Genomic DNA, 24,794 nt, shown 5'->3' on the forward strand with positions numbered 1-24,794 from the left:
TGGGAGGAGAACTGAGGAAGAAAGAAGAGAAAGAAGAAGAAGAAGAAGAAGAAAGGGAAGAGGGGTATACAGAAGAGAAAGAAGGGACTTACATAGCCTGCTTCACTTGAGAGAAGGAGAGTCTAACTTCGATCTGCTGCTACCAGGTAGGGTCGACCCCCTTCTTCAGTTGACTGTATTTGCAGAGCCTCTAGGGGAAGGAGTTAATTTGATTCCTTCAAATAGGGCAGAAGAGATAGCGCTGATTTCTTGGCTTTTGCTGTGGTGTTTTCTTCAGTCGATCAAAGGGCAATAATAATAAGGGAAAACTGAAAGAAGGAGAAAAGGAAACAGGGAAGGGAGGAGGAAAATTGAAAAAGCTAATCGATCAGAAGGGGATGGGGTGAGAGACGGTTGTCTACAGAGAAGAGGGGTGCGGTGGTGAAACGCGGTGGAAAGAGGAAGAAGATGCAAATGGGGAGGTGAAGAAGCGGTCCTCGTAGGGTTTGCCTCTGCCGATTCTTAAAGAAGAGGAAGAAGCATCTCGAAGGGGGGTTTGTTGTTGGAGATGAAAGGTGAAGGGAGGAAAGGTTGTTGACGATGGAGGGTTCAGAAGGTGAAGATGTGCGATGGAGAGGGGCGATCGGCTGAGGGTTTCGGTGAGAGGGAGAAGGAGGAGACTGAGAGAGGGAGAGAGGCGTCGTAACCCTCTCTTACGAAAGGTTTTTCGTAAAAACCCTAAAAGGATAAATTTACAGAGGGGGTCTTTTTATTTTCGGGTTTTTACGAAGAGGGGGCTCCCTAACAAAAATTTTTTTAAAAAAGGTGTTTTTCATAAAACTCGATTCTCAAAAGATGTTTTCAAAGGGTTATTTTTGTGTTCTACTTTTTCTATTTTCTTATTTTTTGTTTTTTTCTTGACATTTTATATATATTTTTTTTTTACATTTTTAGAATAAAGCCCTAAAATTACGAAAAGCAAAGATTTAAAACTAATTTTTTTGTATTTTTGAGAAATATTTACAAAAGAGGTTTTTTTCTGAGAAATCAAGGTCATTTTGGGGAGATTTCTTCAGAAAATGGGTTTGGATCCGAGTTTTGAGAAAATGTTTGAGCTTTTGAAACTCAAATCGAGAAATACAACGTGATGGATCTAAACGGATGTCGGATGGACTGTCCGAGCTATTTAAAACTATTTTTGGTATTTTCTGTAATTTTAATTTAAAATTTGGACAATGAGACTCAGATTTGGATCTAGACAATGGATCCGGATCTGAAATTAATTTAAACATATAAAATGAATTTAATTTCAGTGAAACTTGACAAATGTATTGGAATTTAGATTTAAAAGTGACTTAATTACTCAGAAAAATGATATCAGGGGAAAAAAGGGAATATTAAAAGATTTTGAAAAACTTGGGGTGTTCACAGATGCCCCTCTTTGCTGCTAAGCCGGTAAGAAGCCGAGCTTAGTGGCAAAGATAACACTCCAAATTTTGAAAAATGCCCCAGTCAGCAGATCTGAACTGGGTGTGGAAGAATTATGGCTTTTCAGGCTTAAAGCCTTGTTCTAAATGGCTTGGGGGAGACGAAATCCTTGGAAATGATATGACTGAATAATAGAGATGAGGAAATCGTGATGGTACTGTGAGTGAAGATCCTGAAATGATGAAGGTAAGAATTTTGATCAAGTCTTATGGGTGAGACAAGATCAGACTTGTGGAATGACTCAGTGTAGCCCTTAACTTGGATGGGACGAATATATCTCAAAATAACCTGAATGGGGATGGGAATATATGATGACCTTGATGGGACATTTTTTAGAAAACGCCTCATGAAATGAAGCTCAAGTATGACCCTGTCCTGTATGGATATACAAAGCATAGATTCCTCGATGGGAAGAATCATGATAGGACTGGAGAAAAACACCTCGTCGAAACGAGACTCAGGTTTAACCCAAACCTGCAAAAGGAAAATACCTCGAGGGGCGAGGTTCAGGCTTAACCCTTAACCTGAAGGGGACGACCATATGGAATCCTCGAGTGAAGAGACCATGATGGGACCTTCGGAGTTTGGACGAACAAATCCGAAAGGGGTTTGCGAAAGGAAGAAGGAAATGGGGTTCCCTAAAGCTTGAAAAAGGGATGAACTTGGACATCTCATTGCTGAGACTAAATCAGCTTTTGAATTTTAATGACCTCTCGCAGAAAATACAGGTTTTGACCCTTAACCTGAGTGGGTACAATCATACGGATTTTTAAAAATCGACCAACCTATATATATATATATATATATATATATATATATATATATATATATATATATTCAGATTTGGGTGAACATGAGAAAATAGACAATATGAATTCAGATGCATGGTTAAAAAAAATCGATATGCATACTTTCCGCATAAATGAACAAGGGAAATCAACAAATCATAAACATATTAACTATATATATAAATATAGATATATCGACAATATATATAAACATATAGCTTTAAAAAAAATCAGATTTCCCTTTTCCCTAAATCTATGCCCAAATCGATTTATGCATGTCTTTCCCGTACAAAATGAGAGAGCAACATGTACCTTGATTCGAATATCAAAAAGAAGAGAGAAAATCGATGGATGCTTGAAAAAAATATTTTTCTTTTCTTCTTTTCCCTTTCTTTCTTCTCTCTTTTCTTTTTCTTCTAAACCCTCATTGTAGTATCGCGTATTTTCAAACTTAATTAAACTCATGCTTTTCGAAAATTTGGCTAAGTATAAAAGAAAATCGGTAAAACCTCAAATTTTGGCCGATACTTTTGAGTCTCGGCGTGACCCAGGCCTCGTTGGCAAGACCTAAACGAGTCATTTAAAACGTAAGAAAAAGTTTTATCTTCGACCTTTAAATTCAAGCAAAATTCAGGTTATTTTCGAACGAATTTTAGATGTGAAATTCATGTTATATATCATTGGAAGTGTCTCAAATGTTTGAGCGTAACAGTATTTTATTTTTCCGAATTCGAGCTACAGTTGGCTCGAAAATCGTATTTTTCGAAAAATGAGCAGTTTGTTGGTTTGGGTCCGAATTTGGATTGGACTAGATCCAAATTAATATGGATCTGGACTCTATCCAAGACCCGTATTAATCTAGATTTGATCCAACCCAAGACCCATTTGGATTTTTAAATATGGATTTGGATCTCGGATCTAGATCCAAATCCATGCCCACCAAAAATATAACTTTAAATTCGCTTTTATAGTTTATTTGAAGTTAAGATAATGTTAGGAAGTCTCCTAGATGGATAATAATGACTTTTGGGAACTTTTGGATAATTATTTATTAATAAATAATAATTAATTGATTAATTAAATTTAATTATTTTCGAGATTTATTTTTAGGATGTTTACATAGAGTCTTATTTAAGCAGTAGAAACCTAAGAAAAGACTTTTAAAAACTTAGGGACTTTGAAAAGTCAACACTTGATGAATTTTAAAAATTTCGGAAACTAGTGAATTAGGAGTCCTGAGAGAGGGCTCTCTCACCAGCCCTTTCTAGAAGAGGCTGGAGAGAGAGGGGGTGTCACCCCCTATGCGTATAAATAGGCCTCAGGGCCTAAAAAAACGTCAAGCCCTAAGGAGAGAAGAAGAAAAAGAGAGGAGAGGAGAGAGAGAAAGAGGAAGAGGAAGGAGGGACCTTCTCCAATCGTTCAGCATTTTTCCACATTTGATTCATCATTTCTTTTCGATTCACGGTTAAGGTATGGGTTGCTCTCTTGTTTCGGATGAGAAAAAGAACATGGGTATGTATTCCATGCAATATTTTAGTGAAAACCCCATGAGATAAGAGTAAATCTGAACATTTACTCTAAGACCCATGGTTGGAAGTTTATGTATTTTCCCTTTAAAAATTATTTTGAGACATAACTACGTGTAAGTATATGCATATATATGTTTTAGATATTTTTTTGTAGATATTTTTATGTGTCTCATATTCAGGGAACTGGACCGATCTGCCATGTATTATACATGGGCAGATCTGGTCCAGATTTATTGTTCTAAAGCTTAAAAGAAAGATGTAATGTGGTCTGCAAGTAGTTAAAAAAAGATCTTTTTGTCTGTTCAATATTATGACAAAACAGAAAATTTGTTTTGGTTCTTGTTTATGTTAGAACTGCATATATGGGTTCAAGCTCTATGTCAAATCTTTGCTCTTACAAATCCATATGAAAGTTTGAATGCGGAAAGCCCTATGGGTTTCTCACTTTTAATGGCAAATCTGTCAGTGCATACATGACTGAGTTTACGTGAGCATACACATGAATGCATAACATCCTTTTTTTTTTACCCTGTTTATATATTTCACAGCAGACATATTTTTTTTCTGGTTTACGGTCTGGGTTTGAGTGGTCTGGCAGGAGTCGACCTGGGCCCTGTCAGGCCCAGCCTTTCAGCTGGGGGGGTGCTGGCCTGGCCAACCCTGCCAGGTCAGCCTTTAGGCTGGTGAAGGCCTGGCGGACCCTGCCAGGCTAGCCACTCAGCCAGATATATATATATATGTATAACTTATAAGATATTTTTCTTAAAAAGAGTTTGGGCTTCAGCCAACCCACAGTCAGCTGAGCCATGTGCAACCAGTTACCAGACCCAGCCGACTGGCTCGGCTGGGCTGGGGCCTGACCCAGCTGACCGGGTCGGTTGGGTGGGTTGGACAGCGTATTAGACCCAGCCGACTGGGTCGGCTGAGTCATCTGGTCTAAAAATTTTGGTTATTGGACTAAGAGTTTAATGCTTGTTATTTCTACCTATTGAAACGTTCAGATTTTTTTTCTATACTATTCATGCATTGGATTTCAATTACATGACCAGGTTATGCCTAACCGATATTCAGATTTATATATGACCAAATTTTTTGGTTCATGCATATGGGTTATGCCTAGTTGAACTTGAATAGAAATTCAGTTTGATGCACAAATTTTCAGATTTTCAGTTATGACAATGGACCTGGTTTTATGCATGCAAAAGAATGATATTTCTTGCATACTTATGCTTGTCATGGGATGCATGTTTGTAATAGTAATGTGTAGTTTTTTTTATGCATGTGCATACATAAAATTGATAAGTGTTTGCATGTACTTAATGACATGAATGTTCACATGTTTAGTTGAATTGATTCATGAATAAAAGCATGCATTGGTTCTCATGAATACTTGAATTGGTTCATGGATGAAAGTAGGGCATGATCATGTGAACACATGCATTTGAATATTGTTGTTTTATGCACATCTCTAGATTGGCATGCATGATTCTGCATTGAAAAGCATGTGATATGAAATAAATGCATTGGCTTGTTCCTTATAACTTTTGCATATGAATGCATAGATGATCAAAATGGATCATGGGCTGTGGAACGCCTTAAATCCGTGTACTCCTTACTTTACTTGTTCATGCATTGCAAAAATCGCATTGATATTATGGTTCTAATTGCATTTTTTATTGTTGCCATGGATGGTAGGCTGTGAAGAGCTGCGCATGTGGATATGCGAGCTTATGTTATTAATTTTGCGTGATGAATTGCAAGTAATGGTGTAACGCCGCAAAATTTCAACTTGTAAATTTTGAAAACAGTTAGAGAAAACCTTTCAAATTTCAGGGTTTGGTTTTAAAGATGTCAACGGAAGCAATTTTTTTTAGAAAGGAAAACAAGTTGACAATTCTAAGCACGTTAGCTTACAAACCAACCTTATCCGCAAAGAATAGTCAGGACGCCAACAGAAAGAGGGTGATCTCAAGCCATGTTACATTACGTCATCGACCGTCTATAAAGTCTTACTTGTCACATGCCCATGAAATCGGTCAGTTTCATAACAAACTGATAGGTACACAAATAGACAATGTAGAATAAATAAAGTAGGACATCACAAGATAAACAGTTTATTTTATTAAAAACAGTAGTAGCATTTGTAATTGCGAGAAATTAAATTTGAACATATGCAAAGAACATTTAAATTGAAGGAAAGAGATAACACAAAATGTAAGCAACATTATGTGCAGTTAACTAGCATGGTTAGCTAATTAATACAAGTAAAAAACTACATAATTAGTTTAACTAACAAGCGTAATGTCACAATAGGCATGAACAATTCAATTAGCAATGAGAACGGGTTAATTTATGTTTCGATATTAACTGGCCTTGCGGGTACGCACAAAGCACGAATCGTAGAAACAACTGAGACTAATTCGGGGGTCTATTATGCCATGTATTTTCAATACCCCGAATAGCTAGTTGAGTATACTCCTAAGGGGACGGTCGGTGAGAGAGAATTTTACAAAGGCCACGTGTTCTAATGAATGCATCCAACTTCTGCAGAAGTACATGAAAGCTATCTTTTGTAGCCCATTTCTCCTAACTCTGATGACTGAGAAAGTCAAATCTTTTGCCCACAATAGCCATGAATGACATGTCCATCGGAGTTTTTGTGCATTCATGTCCTCTCTTTTGACGGGAGTCAGCGGTTCGAATGAGAGCATCAAGTGTTAGTTAACTGAAGATTCATTCTGCATGCTCTGGTCTCTCAACCAACTCGAGCATCTTGAAGTGAAGGTGAATCATCATCATTTATGTGATCTCAACATTGTGTTATTTGCACGCATCAAGGTTGCCACAACCTCATCATTTCAAGCATCATAACACTAGTGTGATGTACTTGTCTAAAAGTACGGCCGTACCTTTTTTAAAGTACGACTACGATGAAAGTGAAACATTCAATATGTTGCAATTTATTTGGTCCAATCTTGACATGCATAGCTCTTTGAGCATTTGGCCTATGAAGGTGAACATCATTATTTTTATTTATTTCAACAGAATGCTTACTGCACAGCTTGAAGTGCTCAACGACCTCTTATACTACTCATTGTAGTGAACATATCATATCTGTCAAAAAAAAGGTCTGGCGATGACAATAGGTCATGGGTTTCTCGAAGGATAACCCCACACAGTGTTTCGTACGACTTAAAAGCAGTAATATACTTGGCATGCTCAATCCCTACGAAACAAAAAATCTCAAACAAGTCTAGGGATCGCCGTGGATCCAATCATTCCTTCCGAGCAATCGACTCGGGGTACAATTAGTTGCATTTAACAACGCACAAATGCAACACAAGCTAAAACTAATACTAGCAATTCTAAGCATATGCAGCACGACGACAACAAGAAGCAAATAAAGGATATTAACGACAATAACTAACTACAAAACGAAATAAGCATGTAAAATATGTCGATTACAGGAAGCATATAATTTCAGGAATATAAGGACAAGCAAGGAACATTAAATCACGAGTCATATAAGTATCATCTGTCATTATCGCAATTTCCTAAATCTTTATTTAATTCATCTAAAGTCCCCGTGTGACTTTTCCCTACCTCGGGAGGTTGCGATGTTGTGTGCGCCTACGAGTGTAGGTGATGCAGAGCTCGGGCCATGGAGCATAAGTGGGATTCGTCGTGCGAACTGCAAACAATTAAAAGTGCTTATTAAAATACAAGAAGCATTGACTGAGTTGGGGTCGACTCCATGCGGTGGAAGCAGGGAGCAGTATGAGTGGGTCCTACCCGAGAAACCCGAAAGTTGAGGTGAAACTGACCCCAAAAAGATGCAACATAGGGTATTGAGCTTGCACCATCCTGACACATGGAGACGTGCACTAACTACTCCTACCAAATAAGCAGAGACCCCGAAGGTTGACAGAAAGAGGTGAAGGCAGAGGCTTCGGCCCTACCTGCCTACTGAAGAACAAACAGGCAGGGGCATTGCCCCTGCTAGAAATGGAAGAAAAGGGCTTGACCCCTCTCTTGCCAAAGGAGGGCGCATAAAGGGGGCTCAGCCCCTCCCCTGCCAACAGAGAGAGCAGAGAGGGGGCTCGGCCCCTCCCCTGCCAACAGGGAGCGCAGGGAGGGGGCACGGCCCCTCCCCTGCACAAAGAGGGGGCAGGGAGGGGGCTCTGTAATAACCGTGATTTTTCGCTATTACTTTTGTTTATAAAATAAAATAATGCGAAATATGCAAAATGGGCATGAGATCCGCATTTCGGATCCAGGACCCATAAAGGGGTATTTATATATAATTAATATCATCTATGTTTAGATGTATTAAAAATAATAATAATATTAATAATAAATATTTAAAATATAAATATAAATCTAACACGAGGATCCACAGTTAGATCCATTTGGACCCAACTTGTAGATCCATATCGAATGGGTAAGACGCGGACCCAACTCAGGGTTGGTTTCTGGGTCCTGGGTCCCAGGTCCGGACCCGGGCCGCGCCCTGTGTAACAAAAAAAACTTAAGTAAAAGGGCAAGGGTCTGCCCGATTAAAAATAGGGAAGGTTGTTGTTAGGGTTCTGAAGGAACCCTAACACGATGGAAGCAAAGGGGAGGGGTCGTGCGTAATCACATTCCTTTCCGGGAGGCCTCCCTCCTACAAAAAGAGTCTCGAACCCCCCCTTTCTCCCTCTCTCGTTCTCTCTCTCTCTGCCTCCCTCTCGAACCCCACTTCGCGGTGCCGGAGCAGACGAGGTCGGTGGGAGCGGCTTTCCCCTCGCTGCAGCAACCTTCCTATCACCATCTACCTTCCTCTCTGACCTCGCTCTCAAGCAGCCACCCTCGGTCGACAGCCCCGTTCCCCGCCGTCGGCATCCCTGGGTCTTTTTTTCCCCAAGCGCCAGAATTCTTTTGAGGTACGGGTCTTTTTCTTTTGATTCCAAAAGAGAAATCGAATGCCGGATTCGATTTCGTGTGATATCTTGGATGGAATCCAAGGGGGAAATGCTTGTAGGGCTGATTTATGGTTGTTCTTCCATCTTTTTCATGGAAAAATTTATGTGTTTGCTATAACATAAATTTTTTTTGAGTCGGAAATTGTTCTTTTAGAGCCCTAGTTGGTGATTATCATCTTCTACGGTTGGATCGTAGCATAGACTGAGTTGTGCGTAAAAATACAGGCTGAAATCGTATAGTGTGCATGTATTTTCGCATAAACGTATGCGCAATAGGTGCCTTCTTATTCCAGTGGTTATCCATATGCGTCTTTGAATAGGTTTCTAAAACAAAGCCTATTGCCAGTGTAGTATTTTTTTTTGAATAGGCACAGGCTTAAATTCGTTCTACAAATATGTGGCAATGTGGTTATGTATACGTTCACTCAAACCTGTTTTTAACGTATTAAGCATGCCCGATATTCTGAAATTTTTCTTAGTGTTTGGCAGCAGTCATTCCTTAAGTGATTGTCAGCAGTCAGATACATTCAGTTTATAGTTCAGTTTTCACGGATTCTCCTACCCTGCCATCTAGTTTTCTAGGTCAACTTATCTCAGACAAATTGAGCAACAACAACTATTTGACCTGGAAGAGGCAGATACTGCCTTTCATTAAGAGTCTTGATCTCTATGGACACCTAGATGGAATGATCTTTGCACCACCGGAATTTATTGTGCAGGAAATTGTGGACGATAAGAGAGAGGCTTCTAACAGGTTGATTCGAAATCTTGAATTCACCACTTGGAGAAAACAAAATCAAGTTGTTGTAGCCTACATTACCTCTACTCTTTCGCAAGAGGTTCTTGTAGGTATTCCAGATGAGTGCTCAGCAATGGAGTTGTGGGAACAACTTGCGAAGACCTATTCTCAAATCTCAGAGGCAAGAATTATGCATTTGAAGAGGGAGTTTCAACTCCTAAAGAAAGAAAGCATGACTGTTCCAGAGTATATGAACAAGGTGAAGATCATCACAGATCAATTGGCTATGGTGGGTTGTGTCATTTCTGATAAGGATAAAGTTCAACAAGCGCTAAACGGGCTTGGATCAGATTATCATATGCTGGTAACATCTTTCTTGTGTCTTCCTTCACTTCCTAACTTTGAGGATCTTCGGACAAAATTACTACAATATGAAATTTCCATTAAAGGAGAAGATGTAGGCAACAATTCAGGAAGCCAAGAAGTATTGTTTACATAAACAAATTCAGGGAGAGGACGTGGCCACTTTCGAGGAGGACATGGACAGATAAGAAATAATCAAGGGGGCGTGGATTGTTGCCCACGCCTAGCATGCCGTCAGGTAGTTTTTCGAGAAATCACAATTTCAAAAATGTTCCAACATGCTATTTGTGCAACAAAAAGGGATATATCAAAGCAAATTGTTGGCACAACACGAAAAACAAAGGGAAAATGAATGTCACAGGGTCGTCGAGCAAGGGAAAAGCTAGAGAAAATCAATGGGATGAAGACAATGTCAAGAGCCTTTTAATATCGGCTTTGTCAGGATTGAATTTCAAACAGGGTGATCAGGGAACTTGGTATATTGATTCTAGAGCTAAAGCCCACGTGATAGGTGATATTGGTAAGATTTTGGTAAGATTTTGAAACATATCCCTTATCATGGAAATGCAAGTATTAAAACTGGAGATGGAGCTCTCCATCCAATAACTTACACTAGAAACGTGAATATTCTTCTTTCCGATGGTTCCCTAAAATTGTCCAATGTTTTCCATTCCCCTAATATTGTCAAAAATATCATTTCCGCTTCTAAATTGGTTGATGACATTCATTATTGCGTCGAATTTACTCCTGTCTGTGTCAAGGATCCACTCACAAAGAAGACGCTCATTGAGGGAGAGCGAAAGGGAAATATGTATATCCTGAAAGAGACTTCTTCACCTGTTCGTAGAGCTGGATCAAAATCGGCCATTGGTCAACCATTCAAATTGGATTCATCTAAGGATTGTTTGAGTTTGTCTTCGTATAATAAGCCAAATATTTGGCATTGTCGTTTGGGTCATTGTAATAATTCTTCTCTTAAGAAACTGGTGTTGAGCGGTCTTATTTCAAGGTCAAGTCCGTATAATAAGGTTGATGGTTTCCTTTGTTCTAGTTGTCAGTTGTGTAAGAGTCATGTGCTTCCCTTCAATTCAATAAATGAAAGAGCTTCTTTTCCTTTTGAACTTATTCATTCTGATGTTTGGGGACCTGCTCCACAACCCTCCTTGTCTGGCAGTCACTACTATGTCACATTCATTGATAGTTATTCCAGATATACTTGGATTTATTTTATGAAATACAAATCTGAGATATTCAAATTCTTTCGTTTATTTCATGCTCTTGTTGTCAATCAATTCTCGACAAGTATTCAACAATTTCAGTGTCATGGAGGGGGAGAGTATCTATCAAAGGAATTTACTGAATTTCTTCAAAACAACGGGATAAGGCATAGAATATCTTGCCCACACACACCACAACAAAATGGGGTTGCGGAAAGAAAACATCGTCATATTGTTGAAAGTGCCCTAAGTATGTTGCATGACACTCATATTCCTTTAAGTCTTTGGACAGAAGCTTTCCACTCTGCGATTTATGTAATAAATCGTTTACCGATGAGAATGTTGAATAATTTGACTCCTTATTTCGTGTTGTTTGGTACCCAGCCTCAATACAGTCAACGACGAGTGTTTAGATGTGTATACTATGTTCACATTGACAGTTCCCAACGTAACAAATTTCAGGATAAAGCTTGTAGATGCAGGTTTGTTGGGTATGCTGAAGAGTATAAAGGATATCGATGCTATGATCCAGACACTCGACGCATTAAAATCTCACGAAATGTTGTCTTTGATGAGAGAAATGTTCAGATCTTGAACAAAGAAGCAAGGGTTACTAAGGAGGAAGAAAGCTATCAACCGTGGCTAGCGAATGAATTATTTGATCAGCTAGAGATGGATAACTCTGCTCCATGTCACACAGTGATAGATGAGTGTGAGCCCATGGAAACCAATGCAGAACCTAGTGGGAACGTGTTGACAATTGCTCAGGGATCTATTGTGCCTGCCATCGCAGAAGAAACCCTGACATCTAGTACTACTTGTCCAGATGATAGAAGATTCAAAGGGGCAGTATATGTCAGGAGAAGAGATACACCCCACATAACTGAGCAGGTCAAACGTTCGGAAAGGATCAGACACCCTATTGAAAGATGGGTAAGCTATGAGAATTTTTCCACAGAAATGCAGTTATTTGTTGCACAGGTTGAAAAACAGGAAGAACCCATCGATTTCTCCCAAGCCTCCTTGTCATCAAAATGGGCAGATGCTATGAATGAAGAAATGGGAGCCTTGTATGAATGTAGGACCTGGGAAATAGTTCCTAGACCTCCGGATAAGAATGTTGTAGGGTCTAAGTGGGTAGATAAAATCAAGTACAAACCTGACGGATCCATTGAAAGATATAAGGCAAGAATAGTCGCTAAAGGCTTCACACAAGCATTTGGAGAAGACTATGACGAGACCTTTAGTCCAGTTGTAAAAATGGGAACCATTCGACTTGTGTTATCCTTGGCGGTTCAGCGTGGATGGTCTCTAAGTCAACTTGATGTTAAAAATGCATTCTTACATGGTGATCTAAAGGAGAAAGTTTACATGGAGCAGCCTCTTGGTTATGCAGAAAACAATCCTGAGACACATGTTTGCAGGTTGCGACGAGCTATTTATAGACTAAAACAAGCATCTTGGTCATGGTTTGACAATTTCTCCATTGAAGTACAACGATATGGATTCATCCTTTCTCAACTTGATCATTCATTGTTTATTTTTTGAGAACACCAGGTCAGCACCTTACTTCTCATATATATAGATGACATTATTATTACAGGAAGTTCTTGTAAGCATATAGAGGCTACAAACATCCTATTGAGCCAGAAGTTCAAGATGAAGGACGTGGGTGTCCGATATTTCTTGGGGGTGGAAGTGGATCGACAAAATACTAGCCTCTTGTTGACCCAACACAAGTACGCTCTGGATCTTTTGGAGAAGTCAGGAATGAAGAACTGCAAGCCATTGAATACTCCTAGCGTATTAAACCATAAACTCAGTGCTCAAGATGAGGAGATCTATGAGACCCAAAATATTATCGTCGCTTAGTTGGGATGCTTCAATATCTCACTTTTACGAAGCCGGATATTGTATATGCAGTGAATCAAGTCTCTCAGTTCATGCACGATCCACGTACAGAACACATGAATACAGTAAAAAGAATTCTTCGGTACTTGAAGGGTACTCTTGGAGATGGGCTTGTTTATCGTCAATCAAAGGCAAAAGGAGAGCATAGACAACTAGAAGTGTATGCAGATGCAGATTGGGCAGGAGATCCAGACAATAGAAAGTCAGTCTCTGGGTATTGTGTGTATGTTGATGAAAACTTAATAGCATGGAGTAGCCGGAAGCAACGTGTTGTTGCGCGTTCAAGTACAAAAGTTGAGTACCGATCCATGGCCTCTGCCACTGCCGAAGTTACATGGTTAAGACATTTATTAACAGAGATAGGAGAAAAAGTGAAGGTTGTGAATCTGTTTTGCGATAATCAAAGTGCCATTCAAATTGCTTTCAATCCTATCCACCATGGTCGAACGAAACACATAGAGATCGATCAACATTTTGTCCGACAGAAGGTAGAGGACAAAGAAGTTATTCCAGTCTATGTACCAACATAAGATCAAGTTGTTGATTTACTTACCAAAGGACTTACGAGTGCGCGGTTTTGGTATCGCAAAGGCAAGTTGTCCATGGTACAGGATCATGCACAACTTGAGGGAGGGTATTAAGACTGTATCATAAACTGGATCGGGTTTTCCAATGGGGGTTGGGTTCTCTAATGTAACATGTAACTTTATGTCTGGGTATGGATCCAAATATTTGGTCCAACCCAGTTATTATTTTGTATATATATACATGAAGCAGGGCACGACTTCTATTGAGAAGTCTCTCTCTCTCTCTCTCTCTCTCTCTCTCTCTCTCTCTCTCTCTCTCTCTCTCTCTCTCTCTCTCTCTCTCTCTCTCGTTCTACATAGATGCAAGTGGGCCATTCTTACACCTACTACACTTTTATCCTCACTGTTACACTTCCTCGCAGCATTACCTGCAACCTTCCTCACAGCACTAACTGTACACAGCCTCCATCACGACTACAACTGCAACATCTTCTGCAGCCTTCATATTGCATACCTATAGGCGTTCATATCTCATCAATGCCTAGATATTCATGGTTATACATAGGCATCCTTTCATTCCTCATTTAGCCTAAGCATCAACCCTAGCTAGATGCATATACATCACCATTGCATATATTTCTCATTAAGCATAAACCTTTTCTACTAGCTTATGTTTTACATATGCATTATAACATGCATTTTCTCATTAGGGTAGTGCATTACCCATGCATTCTAATATTCATTTTCTCATTAGCTTAGGGCATTAAACATACATTTTAATATCCATTTTCTCATTAGCTTAGGATATTACACATGCATTCTAATATCCATTTCTTATTTAGCACTTAGGTATAATCAAATGCATACTAGTTTTAATATGGCATTTCTTCTCTATATGTTGCATTTCATTACCTTGTGCTAACTCACTTTTGCAGGAAAAGCATAGAAGACTTTGATTCCCCTTTCTAGAATAGAAATTTTAATATTTCAATTTCAATTTTAAGATTGTAATAATTTTAGATTAATGAGAATTTCTATTTTTCAGTTTAGAATAGAATGTATGAGCATATAGATCTCATAATTGTCTGTGACATCTCATTTTATTTTTATTTCAAAATCCACAATCGTGAAACACGAATGGCACGTGCACTTTTCTAATAAGAGGTAAATAATACTAAGTAAATGATTCACATTTATGACCATAGTCAAAATGTGAACAATACTTAGGATTTTTATCTTTTATGGAATAACATTTAACCTCCACCTAGGTTTCTTTTGAAAATCATCATATTATTCTGAAATATTCTTTTCTTCCTTTATGAGAATTTAATATGTAAATTATCTTGAGATATATTTGTGGCCATAGTCATGGATATATTAAAAGTTAATTTCATTTTAAATCCTATAAAGGCACAAAAATTTATTTTATTCTTTATTAGAATCTAAATAAAGATATATTATAATATGTTTGTAACCATAGTCATGAATGTATTATAATTTAATCTTATTTTAATTTTATTAAATAATAAAATATACTTTTTAAATCTCAATCTTTGAATAAATTTCAAAGCATTCATCATCTAGGATATAATTGCATTCTTTTTCAAATTGTTTCAAATCATCTTCAAAATTCAAGTGATTTTAAAATAAACTTTCAAAAACACAGTTTTCATTTCCAAATTCAAAATCATTTTCAGCTTCCATTTATAAACTCAGACTTACTCTTTTTCTCCCAAATCCATTCAGTTTTAAATTTTCCATTTTCAATTCTCATCTCTAAATTTCATATTTTAATTCCAAATTTCATTCAAATTTTTTTATTTCTATTTCAAACTTTCGAATTCCATTTCAAATCCTGAGTTTTAATTCAACTCTAAATCAAAATTTTGAAATTCATTTTGAAATTCCAAATCAAATTTTGAGATTTACTTTGAATTTCAAAGTCAATTCAATATTCCAAATTCCAAATTCAATTCAGTTTTCAAATTCAATTCTGATTTCAAATTACAAATCTGAATTCAAATTCTATTTTCCAAAGTTTATTTCTCTGAAATTTCAACTTCTAAATTCATTCTTGGAATTGCATATCCAATTTCAATTTCAGATTCTAAATTCAATTTCAATTTCCAAATTCATTTCCAAGTTCAAGGTTAAAATTCAATCTCAAAACCAATTCAAAGTTCCAATTTGAATTTCTATTCAATTTCCATTTCAAATTCTATTTCTAATTCCAATTTCCAATTCCATTTCAAAGTTCAAATCTCAATTTCAGTATCAATTCCAAATTCAACTCTTGTTTTCAAGTTCCATTTTCAAGATTTCACTTCAAATTCCAAATTTCATTTTTTTCAAATCTTCCTTCTTCAATTCAAATTCTAATCTATTTCAATCTTTGATTATTTCAACCTCAGAATTTCAAATCGCCTTTTTCAAATCTCAAATTCATTTCAAATTTCAAGTTTAGATTCAAATTTCAGTTTTCCAAGTCAAGTTCAACTTTTTGAACCATTTCTTCAAAGATGTTTTCAAACTTATTTCAAAATCACTTGGAAAAGTCCCAAAATTTCTGAGGCATTTCTCAAAAGCATACATCTTTGCATTTTCATAAGCACAAGCATGATTCAATGCGCATTTTAGGATCTTAGAATAATCACTTAGACAATTTTAGGCAAGGCAAAAGGCATTAATTCGATCCTTAGTTCAATTAGCCCTGGTAAAGGCGCCAGGAACGGTTGAACCTCGTACCGACGAGCGAATCCCGTCTCTCCATTTTTTCCCTGCAAATTTTCAAAATGGAGGCGAGTAATTTTTCAAAATGTTTTTCAAATAAAGGTCAAGTGAGACCTTGCAAAAGAGTTTCTTTTCTTTCTTTGTTTCTTTCTTTCTCTCTTCTCTTCTCTTCTCTTCTTTCTTTCTTTCTTTTTTTCTCCTTCAAAAAAGGAAAAAAGGCAGAAAGAAGAAGGAAAGAAAAAGAGGAAATTTTTTTCAACGATCACAGACATGCATATGGAAAAGAAAACCTCTAGAGCACTCTCTGCAGAACTCTACTCTTATCTCTCTATAATCTAGATATTACTTAGGATTTAGTTAATTTTTTATTATTTTTAATATAATATATTCTAAAAAAATATTCTAGGGGTGACGCACCCTTCTGGAAAGCTCTATGGGATAGAGTTCTAACCCAGGTAGAACTCTACCACACCCTTACTTTAATTTAAAAGGTTTTTTAACTTTAAATTCAAAATGGTTTTAAAATTGCCATAGATGGATTTTGGATCCAAGATCCAAATCCGTATTCAAATCCAAATGGATCCAACCTGGACAAAATCTTAGTCAATATGGATCTTGAAATAGGTCCAGATCCATATTAACTTGGATCAAACGAAGCGGATTAAGTCTGATTCAATCCAGAAAAATGTCAGAAATAGAACCCAGTCATTTTTGTAAAATGCATTTTTTGGGTCGACCGTAAACCGATTTTGGAAAAAAGGATCGCCAACGCAATCTACATTCCGAGGCAGATCTAACGATGGTCATACCTCAATTTTGCTTCCCAACTTTGCCTAAATTTAACTTGATTTTCGCTCAAATTTTAAGGTTACAAACTGAACATTTCTCAAATTATACTTCACACAGTTAAGTCTTGTCAGTGGGCTCTGGGCCACTGTAATGACCCCAACTCGTACCCCTAAAAAAGTGCAGAAATTTTTTTTCAAGTGCGGAAACATTCCCAGAAACCCGAGGCCTTTACAGTTTCATTCTCAACCAGATAACGCAACCAACCACAAGGGATCTTATACCCCATCTTTCAAATCAAACCCAAGTTGAATCAACTTTATTAATTAAGAAGTGATAAACTCATGAGATAATTAAATAAGAACATCAGAGTGCATAAAAAGAAAAAGCCACGTTGTCCATAAAAGTCTGTCAAGCAGCCATGTTGTCCCCTCGTAACTTCTCTCATGAGCAAGTCGCCTTACTGGGCATCTAAGGCTGGAAAAACACCAAAAAGTAAGGTGTCATAATTCAAAGAATTTTGCGTACGAAACTCTCTAATGAAACAAATAAGCATAAAGAATACAGATAAAATTCATACAATAATTCAAAAGGATATTACTACAATCATTGCACAATATCAAATAAGCAGTAAGAATATTCACGATGCAACAAGATGCAATATTATGCAATTAATCTTACAGGATAAGTAAAGAAGCAAATAAATATGCATGATCTAATGCGTAACAAGAAAATATATGAACGCAATGCACATGCATGAATAAATTATTATTTTTAATCAAGTCCTTTTTCACATGCATGTCTCTATTAGGATGCACACTCATTTAAGTTTCACTTTTTATTACCATTGTCTACGGATACTCAAAATGGGTAAGAATTCCTGAGGTCAAGTATAGTTTCTAAGGTAACTTAACATACAAGTTGTATTTTATTACTGAGTTCCAAACTTAGCCCTCGACCGATATCAGGAAACAGCATCATCCATCGGAACATTATAAATCAGTATCTAATGTCGGGATATCAACATCTGCAAGTGTCACTTTCTTAGTATACAAAAACAACAGTTGTGTCTACACACCACCCCCAGGCAAAGTGACAAACTCTCCCTAAAACCGTGGTCAGGAAAAGAACTTCAATATCGGGTTCAAGGGTAACAACAACGCACACGGAGTTTTAGTATCCTCACGATCCCCAAACTACTAAACCCAAGATTACCTTTTCGTAGAAGGAACATCAAGGGAACGTTAATTACACTGTTCTCTTTCTTATCTTGTTAATAGCAATTCCATATATTTGCAAACCAACATGCAAACATAAGCTCGCAAATCAACATGCACAACTCTTCACGGTCTACCACCCGTGGCAACAATAGAACAGTGCAATTAAAACCACAATATCAAATATGATCTTTGCAATGCATAAACAAGTAAACCAATAAGCACACTGTCTCAAGACATCCCAAAGTCTATGATGATCCACTTTGATCACCCATGCATTCATATGAGAAAATCATTAGGAATATGTCAATGCATTCATTTCATATCACATGCTTTTCAATGCACAATCATGCATGTCAATTCAGAGATGTGCATGAAACAACAATATTCAAATGCATGTATTCACTTTTCGAATGCATGTGTTTACGTGATCATGCCCAATGCATACTTTCATTCATGAATTAATTCAAGTACACATGAGAACCAATGCATGCTTTTATTCATGAATCAATTCAACTACACATGTGAACATTCATGTCATTAACTGCATGCAAGCACTAATCAATTTTACGTATGCACATGAATAGAAAACAACTACACATTACTATTACAAACATGCATCCCATGACAAACCTAAGTATGCAAGAAATATCATTCTTTTGCATGCATAAAACCAGGTCCATTATCATAAGTGAAAATTTGAAAAATTGTGCATCAAACCGAATTTTTATTCAAGTTCAACTGGGCATAACCAATATGAGTGAACCGAAAAATTTGGTCATATATAAATCTGAATATATATATATATATATATATATTATTAACCTTCAATCTGGGCCTGCCAGGCCTGCACCAGTCCAGCCGAGCAACTGGACTGGGCCTGACAGGGCCCCAGCCTGCCCGGCTGCAACCTAAAGCCTCTCCCCTTTTTTTTAAGGACACACCTGCCCAGCCAATCAGCTAGACTAGGCAGGGTCGGTCAGCGTCCAACAAGGGCTGCCAGACTACCCCTTGGCCAGCCAACTGGCCGAGTTTTGCCCAGCTGAGTCCCACTCGGTTGGGTTGCCAACCAGGCGAGCCCTAGTGTATAGAAAACAAAAATATTTTTTTTTAATATGCGAAAACACGCACATTCATTTTCGATTATGCAAACATAGGCACATTCATACCCAAGCCACATGTATGTGCACAATACATCTTTCAAGTATGCACTCATATACTAATTCATACTTAAAAATAGAAGCATTTCAAGTTTGCACAGATTCATGAATACATAAACCATGCGTACGCAGGATCTCAGTTAGATATGCATGTACAAACAGCTTTATTTACAAGAATACATGCATCTATACATGCTATTCAAATCATGAGTCATAATCAAAACAAAATTTTTGTTTCACATTACAATGAACATAAACAGAAATTTTTTTCTAACTATGCAAATTGCATTGAATCCTTTTTTTCCTTTTTTAAAATTTTAGACCTAAGTTCTGGACAAAATATGCACATCATTACGATGGTCAGATCTGTCCACTCAATCCATGGGACTGATCTGTCCAGATCTGCCCAAATATATACATATATACATAGTTTTCACATATGTATATACATACATAAAAAGAAACACATAGGTATATGCATGGATATCAGCGTAGAAACCAAAAACAAGTATTCTAAGCATGCATACATCGATTTTCATGGATTCGGAACTATGAAACTAAAGTAAAATCCATGGAAATCGATAATATCATAATATAAACACATAACAAGCTATTTTTATCATTAAATAAATTCTGTTTTAACATAAAAATAGACATGTACAGAATTTTATTTTTGAAAAGATAAGAAGAATCAAGAACACATCCATGGAAGGGGATCCACGAATCCTCATCCATGTATTTTAGGGTAAACATCCATATTTACCCATTTTATATGGATTTTCAATAAAATATTGCATGAAAATCCAATCTATATTAGATTTCTCACTTGATTCAAGAGAGGAAAGTCGTACCATGTATATAAAATGAAGAAAAACAATGGTAGATATTGAAAAATGTGGATGGATAGCTGGAGAAGATCGAATCTCCTCCTCTTCTTCCTCCTTTTTCTTTTCTTTTCCTCACTTTCTCTCTCCTCCTTTTTCCTTCTCTTTCTCTTTTCTCTCTCTTTTTTGTAGTCTTTTTATAGGCCCCATAGAGGAGGACGCCCCCCCTTCTCCAGCCCCTTCTAGATGGGCTGAATAGAGCGTCTCTACTTCATTTGAGACTCTTCTTTCCCTTGGTTTTCTGAAAATCTTGGACTCTATAGTTGACGTTTCAAAATTTTCCAAGAGAACTCTAAGTCTCTCAAACCTTCTTAGAGTCTTCATAACTGCAATAAAAACTCTATCTAGGAGTCCTAAACAAACATAAAAATTAAATTTTGGAATTTAAAAATTATTTAATTAATTAAATATTTTTGAAATTCCAAAGATAGATTAATCACTTTAGGAGTCTTCTTAACTCCAGCTAACTTTAATTTAAAACTTTAAACTGAATTTAAAGCTAGATTTTCATTGGACATGGATTTGGATCTGAATCCGGATTTAAATGCATATCCAAAACAAAATTGGATTATGATCTGGATCAAATCCAAATTAATATGGGTCTTGGATAAGGTCCAAATCCATATTAATTCAGATCATAAGCATTGGATCCAATTTGATCCAACTCTAAATCCAGTTCGACAAACTACTCTTTTTTTTTAAATGTGATTTTTGAGCCAACCGAAACTCGGATGCAGAAAAGTAAAATATCGTTGCATTCAGAATTCCAAGACGCATCCAACGATATATAACTTGAATACAAATTCTGAATTCCGCCCAAAAATAACCCAAATTTCGCTCAAATTTTGCTTGAATTTAAAAAGTCAAAAATTAAACTTTTTCTCACGTTTTAAGTGGCCCGTTTAGACCTAGTTGATGAGACTTGGGTCAAGCCCAGACTCAAAAGCATCAATCTAATATCGAGGTTCAAACGATTTTTCTCCAAGACAGCCAAATTTTCGAAAAAAAAAACTGAAAATGACTAAGTATGAAAATACGTGATATTACAACCACGCCCAGACCTAGTTGACGCCGCCTATAAATTAATTATTTTCCCACAGTTTTATCAATTTAAATATAATATATAATTTAAAAAATTATATTTTTGCCTTTTAAAAATCCTGGAAAAATACAAGATATTACACTCCACATGGCGAGGAAGATTGCAATCACCTTTTTGTTGAATGTCCTTTTCTCAAATTCCTCCTAGTTCTGAAGTGGTCAGGCCCAAAGATTCAGGAGCATAAGGATCTTTCCATTGGAAAGCTGCTAATAGCTAGATAGGCACAGGGAAAAATTAAAAACAGTATTAAATATGGAGGACTTGATTGTCAAGCATGGTGGCTGATCTGGAAAGAAAGAAAGACTAGGATTTTTTGGTTGTTTCTTGTCAACCGGAAGTACATTGATACCTATAATGTCATCTTCGATCATTATCTGTTGACAGATAAAGAGAACACAACTTGGATTGGATCAAACAGATTAGGCAGATTCTGTATATCTGTTCTTGTTTTCTGTTTTCCTGCAACTTCTCATCACATGTATTGACTGTTAATATCCTTTGAATAAAGCTTTCTTTCTTTAAAATATAAAATGCAGCTTGAATAAAGCTTTCTTTCTTCAAAATAAAATATGAGGCAGTACATATAGCTGCTCACCTAAATATTGATCTTTTAGCTCTCCTGCCATCCAACAGAGAATGTATGACACCCGATCGTGCATGTATTTCAGCCTGAATAACATGTACCTCTTGCAATATGAATCTCTACCCACTTGTCATGAATGACTCTAGTATAGGCACAGTTATACAAGGAGTAGAAGCATCAAAAATGCGTGATGTTTCCATGACAGACATTCAAGTATGAAACTGTTAACATGCCAGATGTTAGTGATATAGTTGGTTGCAAGAGTCATATAGAAATATAGCAGAAAATTTGTATAAACTAGAAAAGGAGAATTAGAGGGCTTAGTTTAACTTATGTTCAACAAGGTAGTGACCTGAGCGTAACAATGATTTTATGCCAGATATTCAGTCACATTGTTTGCCTTTCGCAGTCGGAGCTCAGACAAATAGCAGCAAAATCATAAAAACTACAAAACTGAACCATCATTAGACTGATCATGGTCGAGAAGGTAGTCACTCCAATATCAGGGATCACCAACCCACACTGGGAACGTAAGCACCTATTGGTGCATGCATGCATGCACGCATTTATACATAGTCTATGGGGCACATGCACTCATACACAGAGAGGAATAACAATGATGTGACAAAGGTAAGAAATTCAATATAAAGCGAAGATTGTATTTGCATCATTCACCTAAAATGTTGAAGCATAAAACCCACATTAAGACAATGAGTAATCTAGCACATGCATAAACTGCAATCCATGCTTCATACTTATCACAAAAAGATAAGGGGAACACTTTTATCCGCTTACATGTGTAAAATAGATAGGAAAATAGCGGCCTAATATTTCAAAAATATCTTTGGAAAAGCTTGCAACAGGACCAGATGGATTAGGAAATAAATCCACTAAAAGCTCCACAATGTGGAAGCAATGTAATAGGCACCAAGGATCCTTCTCCTCATCAATTGCTTCGCATACTCCATAAACTAGATCATCACCCTTCAATGAAAATATAAAAAGTTTATCAACATAGAAGAACTAGACACTTAAATTGTCAAAGAAAGAAACATACACAGCCTTGGTACTCTGAAAAGGACAGCTATATTTTTTATTAAGCAAGAGAGGGGGGAGGAGTTAACCAGTGGTCTGAGCGCATTAGGATACACAGACAGAAGGCATTCAAGAAGCTCAAAGCATAACTGCAAGATTGTTGGAAAGACTGTTAACTGAACTCACATTTTCAATGATAAAAAATCTTGTGAAAATATATAATAGTAGGATGCACATACTAATACTCTCCAATGTTTGTTTTTCTTACCTTTCGGTCTTCTTGCGCTAAAGCTTGAACCTGAAGATTTTCTAAAAAAGACTGTGCAAGCTTTATTGAATCACCCTCTGAAACCATTCCGACAGAATCATTTCTTCTTATGAGTGCTAAGCAACCAATAAGTCCTCCACGTAAGACCTGCCAGTCTTCCTGGTGCAGGTACACATGTATATCAAGACATACCCCTTGAAATAAATCACAAAAAGGGTTTTTGCCAAAACATCTGCACAAAGTAGCTATAGTATCCAAACACGAGTGTCAATGTGAAACATGTGTACAGATTGTCAAATGCATGAAGGCTTAAAAAGCTAGATCCACACACAGTCACACAAGCAAGCAGGCAACTGGAATGAAACTCAAGTGCACAAGAGGGATGAGGGATGTCACAAATGTAATGAAATGGATTCGACCCAATAAACATGCAAGAACACACTTCAATCAAGTAGAATACTTGATTGAATAATCAAACCACCAACACAAGGGTCAAATAAACTTTGTTATTGCATAGAGGCACTCTTGAATGAGTTGAAAATACAAGGCCACAAAGGATCTATTTATAATACAAATGGAGACTAAAGGGTGCAGCTCTATATGGCTGTTGGGGCTGCACCCAACGGTCACATTTGTGACCGTTAGGGGCAACTCCAACAGCTATATAGAGTTGTCCCATCATATCTTGAAAAAGGACAAAATCAAAAAAGATAAAAGGAAAAATAAAATACAAAAAGAAAATTAAAATATCAGACCCTAATGGGCTGATGCCTATTATAGTGAAAGGACCAAAATACCCCTAATAGGTATTTCTATATATATATATATATATATATATATATATTAACACCCTCCCTCAAACTCATGGTGGAATAACCGAGAATTTGCCAAGTAAAAAATATAATTGAGGTGACTGAAGCACTTTAACGAAGAAGTCCGCTAGTTGGTATTCCGAGGGAACGTAAAGCAATGTGATGGTCTTCTTCAGAAATTCTTCACGAACATAATGGCAATCCATTTCAATATGTTTTGTCCTCTCATGAAATGTATGATTGCTTGCAATGTAGACCGTGCTCTTGTTGTCACAACATAGTCTCGAGGATTCTGCGATGTGAATTCTCAAGTCCTCTAGTAATTGCCGCAACCATACTAACTCGGATGTGGTCGTTGTCATGGCATGATACTCAGCTTCAGTGGAAGAAAGTGACACCTTTTGTTGTTTCTTACATCGTTATGAAATTAGGGAATCACCTATAAACACACGTAAACCAGTGGTTGAGCGTCTATCATTTGCATCTCCTCCTCAGTCAGAATCAGAATATGCAATGACTTTTAATAAGGAAGATGATAAAAACAATCCATGATTAATGAAATTCTTAATATATCTAACAATTCTCATTACAGCACTCATATGCACTGTAGTGGGGGCAGGTTGAAATTGACTAACAAAATGAATAGCATGAGAGATATCAGGACGAGTAATAGAGAGATAAGACAAAGCTCCAATCATTTGTCTGTATGGAGTTG

The 24,794-nt window shown here is 37.0% G+C and overlaps 1 protein-coding gene across 1 annotated transcript in view; it reads right to left on the reverse strand.

The window, feature by feature from the left end:
* Nucleotides 1–24,794, reverse strand: part of MET18 (ARM repeat superfamily protein) — a 131,993-nt gene that overhangs the window by 77,591 nt on the left and 29,608 nt on the right. Inside the window, exons 5-7 of the mRNA XM_089981794.1 lie at nucleotides 23,268–23,426; nucleotides 23,089–23,148; nucleotides 22,760–22,948 (exon numbers count right to left, since the gene is read on the reverse strand). Coding sequence (XP_089837920.1) covers nucleotides 22,760–22,948; nucleotides 23,089–23,148; nucleotides 23,268–23,426 — 408 coding nt within the window. The remainder of the gene's footprint in view (nucleotides 1–22,759; nucleotides 22,949–23,088; nucleotides 23,149–23,267; nucleotides 23,427–24,794) is intronic.

This window comes from Nuphar pumila, chromosome 12 (assembly GCF_984573655.1).
Source record: "Nuphar pumila chromosome 12, dmNupPumi1.hap1.1, whole genome shotgun sequence".
Lineage (NCBI taxonomy): Eukaryota > Viridiplantae > Streptophyta > Magnoliopsida > Nymphaeales > Nymphaeaceae > Nuphar > Nuphar pumila.